This window comes from Rhinolophus sinicus, linkage group LG10 (genome assembly GCF_036562045.2).
Source record: "Rhinolophus sinicus isolate RSC01 linkage group LG10, ASM3656204v1, whole genome shotgun sequence".
In the NCBI taxonomy this organism is placed as follows: domain Eukaryota; kingdom Metazoa; phylum Chordata; class Mammalia; order Chiroptera; family Rhinolophidae; genus Rhinolophus; species Rhinolophus sinicus.
In genome coordinates, this window is record NC_133759.1 from 105483923 (window position 1) to 105492948 (window position 9026).

At 55.8% G+C, this 9026-nt stretch overlaps 1 protein-coding gene across 1 annotated transcript; it reads right to left on the reverse strand.

Moving 5' to 3' along the window:
• Positions 1-5118: 5118 nt before the first annotated feature.
• NKX2-5 (NK2 homeobox 5) lies at positions 5119-8246 on the reverse strand. Its single transcript, XM_019740178.2, has 2 exons — positions 7772-8246; positions 5119-6205 (listed from the first exon to the last, which is right to left on the reverse strand). Exons 1-2 carry the CDS (start codon positions 8100-8102, stop codon positions 5559-5561), a joined length of 978 nt encoding a protein of 325 aa, XP_019595737.1. The 5' UTR covers positions 8103-8246; the 3' UTR covers positions 5119-5558.
• Between the last annotated feature and the right edge of the window lie 780 nt (positions 8247-9026).

Below are 9026 nucleotides of genomic sequence, written 5' to 3' on the forward strand. Positions count from 1 at the left end.
TATTAAAAGGTGAGAAGGGCTACAGGAGGAAACAAAGGGGTTGGCAGAGTATGTAGAGGGGTGCAATATTAAATAAAATAATCAGGTAAGGCGACAGTTGAGTCAAGACTTGAAACAGATGAAGCATTAGCCAGGCGGATCTCTGGGGGGAAGGTCAGGCCAAGCAAAGGGAACAAGTGCAAAGAAAGGCCCTGAGGCAGGAGCAGGCCAGGCTTGTGTGACAAACGTCCCCTAAAAAGCTGAGGATGGAGGAAACCAGTTTGGGGGGAGGGGCACAGCTAATGCGAGCCAGTGCTGCAAATGATGTTTCTGCACGTTGGAGTTTGGGTGGGGTACGGATAGCTGGGGGTGTACTGGAAAGGAGAGAATTTGGTGTTGAACCTCATCTTGGCTGCTTCCTCATTGTGAACAGGGCAAATGAAAAAAACCTGTGTAAGCCTCACTTTCCTCTGCAAAGTGGAGTCCACGATAATGAGGTGATTACGAGGCTTTAATGACCTCATGTAGACAGAGGGCCAGTGGAAAGCTGGGCACTCTGTAACCCCCCATGGGGGCTGTTACGCCTCTACTCCCCTGCCTGTGGGACCCCAGGGTAGAGCTTAGGATCTGGGCAGAACAGATGGACGTCTCTGAGCAATCCCCCCCAAATTCCTCTTCTCTCTTATGCAACACTGGCAGGCACTGGGCTGCATGAGCCACTGGGGTAACATCCTGGTCCCACCTGAGACAGGTGTCCAGGGAACCTCGCCCAACCTCTACCCATCTGCTTTCTTTCCACTGCCCGCCTCCCCTCTCCCAGGGTCCCCTGGGCTGCCTGGCTTGTGTTGTAGCCACTGGATCACAGCAAACGCACAGAGACCCTGAGATGGAAGAGCAGGGCCGGAAGAGGGGAAATCTGACTCCACTTTCTCCCGGGCCCCTAGAGCCGGAGCCTGAAGGGTCTGGGGCCTCTGTGAGTTGCGGTTCTCCAACTTGCCAGCTGATGAAAATCACCTGGTTACAAATTCAGTTTTGCTGGCCCCATCCCCGTGGAGTCCCATTCAAGGGAGCTGGGGCAGACTGGAGTTTGGGTTTGTCCCAGCCTCCAGCCGTTTCTGTCTTCAGGCAAGTTTGAGAACCACTGAGAGTGATTCGAAGAGCCAGGGCTCTGGGGGAACCACCTGGATTCAAGCACGCCCCCCACCAATCCCCACTACCAGAACAACTCAGGTAGGCAGTGTCCGTAACTTCTTTGGATTTCCATTTCCAGCTTGGGAAATGACAGAATGAGATTTGCAGAGTCAGCACTTAGCCCTGGCCTGGCACAAAGTAAACACGAACAGATGTTAGGCAGTGATCTGTACTGTTATTCCAAGCAGCTGTGGCAGCAGGGTGGGAGCCCCTGTGGGCTCTGGGTGACCAGCCTGTCAGGCCACTCGCTTCCCACCCCGCTCTCCTCTCTCGTATGCTCTCCTGAGAAACTGCCCCCTGGAAACCCAGCTGCCACGCCTCCGCATTGTGAGGTCTTGTGTGGGTCACTTCTCTCTGCCTCAGTTTTCTCTCCTCAACGTGAAGAGTGATTGTCCCGACCTCCTAGGAGTGTTATGCCTCACACAGAAATCTTCGCAGAATTGTTAGCTAGTATTATTACTGTACTCTTTAATCAATTGACAAATTCATTGTATTTGACTTGGTGCCTACTCTTTGAGCTGGAAGTGGGAGGGTACTGCGCTCTCAGACTCCAGACTGCCTGGCTTTTAAACTAAGCTCTGGCACTGACCAGCTGTGTGACCTTGAGCAAGTTACTCCTCCTCTCTGGGCCTAAGATTGATTCATCTATTTCTTCAGCAGAACTCAGGTGTGAAAGATTACTAGACAGGTTCACTTTGTAAAGAGCTCAGGACAGTGCCTGGAATGCAGTATGCTCAGAGAGCGATGAGTGAACCCCAAGCCACTGGCCCCTTTCTCCAGGAGCCCAGTCTAGGGGGCACATTTGCAAGACATGGGAGGTGCTGGCCTGAGCCTGGAATCCTTCCTAGTGGAGGCAAAGGACCCCAACAAAGGAAGGGCATGTTTGCCAACAAGCAGGGCAGGCTTCTGGCTGCTGTCAAGTTCTGGGTTTGCAGGTTTTGTGCATTCTTTTAAATACAAGTATTGAGATACACACATGGGATCAATTTAAAGGGAAATCTATACAAAATAAGAAGCTATTCTGATTTGGCAAATCCTGTGTCTGCTGGCTGGAAATAATGCAAGGAAGTGAGAGGACATTGGGGCGTGGCGGGGAGGGCTTCGGTGGCCTGGCGGGATGGATATGGCCTCTCGTCCTGGGGACCCCCTGCCTGCGGCTCTCCTATGCCAGCTTGCAGGGCTCCACCCCAGCTTCGTGAGCCAGCTGTTTTCTTTTTAATGTCACAGTTTACGTCTCCTTATTTTTTCAAACTGTTACATGTGCTTGTTTTATTTTTTTAAATGTATTAAATATAACTAGTTTCCTATGTGCCCGCTGGCGTCCACGCACTCAGAGCCCTACAGCGTCACCCCAATCTCCGCGTTTTGCCTCCTGGGAGGTGCTCGAAATTGTAGGTTTTTCTCACTTTTCTGTACTGGTTTAATTTTCTCACTCTGCACGCGTCGCTTACATAATAATTGAAAAACCAAACAAATATTACCAATCTGATTTAGGGAGGGATCGCTCTATCCATGCGGGCGTGACGTTAGTAAAGGATACTTCTGACCCTGCGCCCCTGGCGCCCGGGCTCTGAGACCCAGCATCCTCAGCTGGGCAAGAGTCTCCGGCCGCTTGCCAGAGCTCCGTGCTCTACAGATGGTCTCGTAATGAGCCTGGATGTCAAGCCTGAGAGCCTCACCCCACTGGTGAGAGCATGGTGTCAGCAGGGTGCAGTGACCGGGAGCAGTTCCCTCTGCATCTTTAGGAGAGAGACAAACGCTCTCGTTTCTTAAACAGGTCCCCAGCCCTTCAGGATTTGGCGGGTGCACTTCCCATAATCAGAAAATATATGACCTTGACCATTGATGGAACCTCAGTTTCCTGGTTTGCAGACTATGATGAGTTAGATTAGAGAGCCCCGTACAGCGTGCAGCCGGAATCCTGGCTCCGGCATCTGGCATGCCCAACTGCCAGCCAGCCATTGATTTTCTTTGGTGAGAGACCTTGTGATCACTCAGCTGGTCCCTGAAGGACGACAAAGAGGAAGGCATCAGAGAAAACTTCGCGGTATAAAGTCAGTGAAAGAAATACTATGTCTAATATTACCGCAGGCTAGTATAAGATGAAAAAGACCTGCAGCTGGGCAGAACCCCAGGGGGACGTGGGCAAATACACTCATCTGATTAAGAGCTTCAAGGTGGGTGAGTGCCAGGTAGAAAGATCCCTGCGATTATATGAGTTAGGCTGCCTGCTGAGACTGCAAGTCGGGGATGCGGGGAAGGAGCGCGCCCGCCCGGCTGGCTTAAGAGCTGGTCTGGTGGCGTGGGGGACCCTCAGGTGTGTCCCTACATGAGATGGGACCACAGCGCCATCACTGAGATGGTTAGAGAGCTCTTAACTCACACACCAGGCTCGCAGCCCGATGCTAGGCCCAGGAGGCCAATTCCCCGGGCTGTGCTGAACACAGCCCCCTCCCCGTGTCCCTTGCCAGGCTGGCTTGGACCTTATAGCAGAGGGAATTCAAGTCCGGGCCTGGAGCCAAGCCCTGAGCTCAGCTCTTTCCCCTTCCTTCCCATCACACATGCGGGTACCCTCTACCCCATGCACTGAGTGGCTCTCGGCAAGCAGTACCACTTAGAACCCTGCCATCTCCCCCTCTCCTGTGGGAGGCTGGGGCAGCACTTACCAGAACCACCCATTGAACAGGCACCGGCAGCGCTGCACGATCCCTGATCCCTGGCAGGAGCGGGATAGCTCCTGTTCCTGGGTGCCAGGACCAGAACAAGCCGCGATGGGGCGATCGGTCCCAGAACGCCACAAGTAATATTTTGGTTGTGACCGGGAGCTCCCCACCTGACATCGCACACCCCAACGCATTCAGCCCCACGCTTCCCAGCAAAACTGCAAAAAACCCATATTCCTCAGGAACACAAAGCCCCGACTCCCTCCGGCTTTCATCCTTTTTAAGAAGCGCCAGTTCCACCTGGCACTGGGGGCTGTGGATGTCGGAGCTGGAAGTCAGGCCTGAGCCCCTGTGGACTGGTGGGCTCAGAGCACGGTACTTTTGTTATCCCCATTTTCCAGATGAAAAGGAGGACACGTGCAATGGGCAAATCCCACAGCCAGTGGGTGTTTAGCTCGATTGAGCTAAGCCTCAGTTTTCTCACCTGTAAATCCTATACAGAAATAGCATTTGTTGTCAGGATGATGGAGACATTCGTTAAATGCCCAGAGGAGAGCACATCGGTCGGGCTGGGGAAAGGGTTCCCTGGCCACATCGATTCTCGATTCTCCCGCAGCCACAGCTCCAGGTGAGCTCAGTCTGCAGGACACCTCTTTGGGTCTGGGCTCTGAGCTCAGCCCAAACCATCAGCTGGTGAGATTCAGGCCTCGGGACCTCAGGCACTTGCACCCAGAATACCGCTGGGCTGGGGATTTCCCGGAAACGTGGCAAGGACTTTAGTTCTCAGCTTTTCCTGTAAAATGGGCTAGGGCATTTTTCTAAGCAGGATGAGTTATGGTGCCCTCCTCTCTCACAGGGCCCAGGTCCCTTTGCTCTCCATTTAATTCCAGTACGTGGAACAGTACCCGGCACACAGCAAGGTTCAGGGGGATGCAGTTAGGAGCTGGGGGCAGGTACCTTTGGTCTCTAAAGAGAGACCGGGACTCGAACCTCAGGTTTACCAGTACTGGCTGCTTGCCTGAGGAGAGTCATTAAACCTCTCCAGGACTCTCAGTCCGCTAAACTTTAAAATAGGATGCCCCCCCCTTTCTTCGTTTTATTGAAGATTATAAGAGACAACCCCAGAAAGTGCCCACCAAGGGACCGAGCGTGGTTTATTATCATTATTATCATCGATTTGCTCAGTGAATGTCTACGCCCGCTACTCAAGACCAGCGCAGGAAGGCCTCTGCCCTCTGAAATCGTTTCTGAAGCACCGCAAGCTGAAAGAAGCACACATGCGGGGTCAGCGCACTCTCTTTAATGGGAAGGGGATTCTCATTTCTTACAGCAACAGGTAAAAACATAAATACGGTGGGTGGGCGGCGGCAAGGCAGCGAGGGCCTGGGCGCCTGGCCGACGCTGGGGAAAGGAGGCCGGATCTTAGTCCTGCCACGCCCGCACGGGCTCCCAGTCCCAACTGGCCTCTGTTCGGCTTGTTGGGGGTGCACTCTGGGGCCGACAGCTAAGGTGCCAGGCTGCGGGACCACTTACTCCAACTCTGCCACAAACTCTCCCGCATAGGGACAAAGGCACGTGGGGCGGGAAAAGCCGCGATGCCTCTGCGGGAGTGAATGTGAAATCCGAGGGCTGCAGAAAACGCATCAGGAGCCCTCCCTCCCCTCGAGGGTCAGTACCACTCGCTAGAGATAGGATCCGTCGGGGCGCCCCAGGTAGGTCCCTTCCCTACCAGGCTCGGATACCGTGCAGCGTGGACACTGCCGAGTTGCCCTGTGGAATCCCGGGGCTCTGGACCGCATTCAAGTCCCCGACGCCGAAGTTCACGAAATTGTTGTTGGCAGCGGCCGCAGCGGTAGCTGACTGCGCCGGGGAGGGCCCGGCGGGGTAAGCCGCGGTGCAACTGTAGCCAGGGCTGCAGGCCGCGCCGCTGTAACCCGGGTAGGCGGGGTAGGCGTTATAGCCGTAGGGGTTGAGACCCACGCCGTAGGCTGGCGCGTAGGACGCCGAGTCCCCGAGGCAGGGTTTGCCATCGCGCACCAGCACTGGCACCGCGATCCTGCGGGCCGGCGGCGGCGGCGGCGGGGGCAGCCCCACCAGCTCCAGAGTCTGGTCCTGCCGCTGTCGCTTACACTTGTAGCGCCGGTTCTGGAACCAGATCTTGACCTGCGTGGATGTGAGCTTCAGCACGCTGGCCAGCTGGTCGCGCTCGGGGGCCGACAGGTACCTCTGCTGCTTGAAGCGGCGCTCCAGCTCGTAGACCTGCGCCTGCGAGAAGAGCACGCGCGGCTTCCTCCGCCGTCGCGCCCGGGGTCGCTCCGCGATGTCGGTCTCCGGCTTATCCAGTTCCACCGCCTTCTGCAGCGCGCACAACTCTGAAGAGGGCAGAGAGGCAGAGACGCTAGGTCAGAGCGGTTCCACTCACTGAGCGCCCGCCGGGTAATGGGCCCTAGTCAGTGCCACCCCGTGCTGGCTGGGGAGACCACCTTGGCTGTGTCACTCTACCCAGTGCACTGGGCGCCACGGAAGGCTCCGTTTGCGCTCTGCAGTCAGTATTTATCGAATGCCTACTATGTGCCAGGCATGGCTCTAGGCATTGGAGAACAAAACAACAGCTGTCTCTGCCCTTGGGTAGTTCATATTCGGCTGCAGGAGATGGATAGTGATTTATAATTTCAGGCTGCAAAGAAAATATAACCAGACGCAGCACTGGGGTGGATTAGATTAAAGCTGCTTTAGTTTGAGAAGTTAAATGAAGGGACACCAAGGCCCACCTCAGGACCAGTCACATTGTCTCACAATTAAAGAACCGAAGATACAGAAGGCCAAGAGGTGTTGGTTTGGTGATCGAAGGCTCTCCGCAGCGGGCGCTGGGTTTGTGCAGTGCCCAGGAAGCCACGCGGGTGGGCAGGCGGCCTCCCTCGGAACCCGCCTAGCCGCATGCTCAGATTCGAATTGGTAGCCAGCGTTTCAGCCCGCGGTGCCGGCGGGCAGCTGTTCCCGGGCCTTCCCTCCGCTTCTACACAAACGCTCCTAGCCTCACAGAAAGATCTTTTCTGGGCTCGCAGTGGCCCATTCGCCCAGCGCCCTCGGCCTCCCCCGGTTCGCGGGGACCCTGCATTGGGCCAAGGTGTCCCCAGTGCGCCCCCTTTCCGGCTGGCCAGCCTCTCTCCCTACTCCCCTCACTAGTCCCTGGGATGGTATGCACCGCAATTCCACCACCTTCCCGGTCTTCTCCACGGCCCTGCGCCTATAGACGCACGGAATTTTCTAACTTTGCAGGAGAGTGCCTCTCGGACCTGGCCGTGTCCAAAATTGTATTGGAAAAATACAGCTACTAAGTCAGATTCCCGAGAATCCGCAGTATCCCAATTTTAAATAGAGCTCCTAGTACTTAAAGATTCACTCTCCTGGAACAAAGAAGGAAAAGCCCCAGAAACGCGGGTTCCCGTTGGGCTACAGCTGGTCCTGTACGCTCCTCCAATTATGCGCAAAAAGCATGTCTAGTGTGCCGCATTTTAATTTCTGTTTAGCGGTTTTCTCAGAGCCTCAAAAAGACCAAAAAAAGATTAAAACAACAACAACCCTGATACAGAGAATATCTCTTTCTTCCTCTGTTCTGTCTACCACAAACCGATGCCTCAACTTCTAACAGGTCTAGGAGCAGGGCTGCTGCTGCCTGAGGCTTTGTTAGGCCAACAACAACAAAAATTTCTTTGTCTCTCCTTTCTAATCGTCTCAACCCAGCATTTTCTCTAAACCTCCGGACGCGGGGTGTGGGGGGGCCCTGTGACAACGTCGCTTCTCACACTCAGAGACCCTGAGCTCGGCCCTCCGCCCAGGCACGCGAGTCTCCTCCACTCAGGCCAGAGTTTTTTGGCGGCGGGGTTTGGGGACAAGAGTGACCCAGAAGGTAAAAGAATCTCGTGTTTCCTCCTCACCTTTCTTTTCGGCTCGAAGGTCCTTGGCGGGGTCGGGGTCGCTATAGGCACGCGGATAGAAGGCAGGGGCGGCTGGGAACGTAGGCGCACACTTGGCGGGCGAGGGCGCGGGGCCCAGCTCCGCGCGCAGATCGGGGAGGCCGGGCGCCGCGGCCTCTGGCCCGGCGTAGGCCTCGGGCTTGAAGGCGGCCAGCATGCAGGAGGCAGGCGCCAGCGTGGCCTCTAGGCGCGCCGAGAGCTCCCCGGCGGCCAGGCTGCGCTGCTGCTGCTCCAGGTTCAGGATGTCTTTGACCGAGAAGGGTGTGGGCGTGAGCGCAGGGCTGGGGAACATGGTGGCAGCGCGCCTCTCACAGCACCAGGTGGGCGGCAGAGAGCAGCGCTGCCCACGCTCCCTGGCAGCCTCTCTGCATGGTGCCCGCTGCCCGCCCGCCCACCCGTGCACCCGCCTTCGCTCTCGGGTTGTGGCCGGGAGGCAGGTAGCGAGGAGCCCAGGGGCAGGAGAGGCGGGACCCAGACGGAGGAGGGGGGCTCAGCCTGCCATTGGGCCAGGGGCCGCGTTGACAGGAGCGATGAGCAGTTTCGTGTCACCTAATATAGTCATTCGGCTAAAAAAAAAAAAAAAAAAAATCCTGCTCAGCTTTTTAAAGGGGCCGCGACACACTTGGCTCTCCTTTTGCTCCTGCAGCCTGAGCTTTCCCCACAGTTTAGCTTAAAAACCCCACCACGACGCCTTCATTGGGAGGGACCCGGTTCTTATCCGAATACGGCCAGATTCGGGATTTGAAGAAATGTTTGTCAGCGCCCAAAACAGAACAGGAGAGGGAAGGATTGGGTGGGGAGCTGGGGAGAGGATTCATTTCCAGGAGTCTTAAAGGCTTTGTTACGGAAGGTGTTCTGACTGGGAAGAGTCTGAATAAGAGAAGGGGGTGTTGTACTGGGGTGATGGAAGAGGGGGAGATGCTGGACAATTTGGAGGTTCTGTTTGGCTTGGTTTACAGGGCTAGTCATGCTCCAATAGTCTCCCCTTTCCCAGGAGCCCGGGTCCTGGGGGCTCCTGGGTGAGTCCAGCAGAAAGGAAGGCAAGGTGGCTGGTGGTGGGATGGGTTGTCCAGGTCCTACAGTGATGGGACTTTTACACAGACAACTCTGGGGGCGCCCCTCACTGCCAGTCTCCTTCCTCCCAGAGAGATGACCCTCCCCATAATAATTAAACAAATCCCAAATCTCGGTTGGCAAACAGCCTCCTAGAGGAAAG

Excerpts from the sequence above, each read along its gene's own strand:
- NKX2-5 (XM_019740178.2), bottom strand. The coding sequence starts at position 8,102 with ATGTTCCCCAGCCCTGCGCTCACGCCCACACCCTTCTCGGTCAAAGAC. Across the intron at positions 6,206-7,771 it reads CCTTCGAGCCGAAAAGAAAG|AGTTGTGCGCGCTGCAGAAG; the intron begins GTGAGGAGGAAA and ends TGCCCTCTTCAG.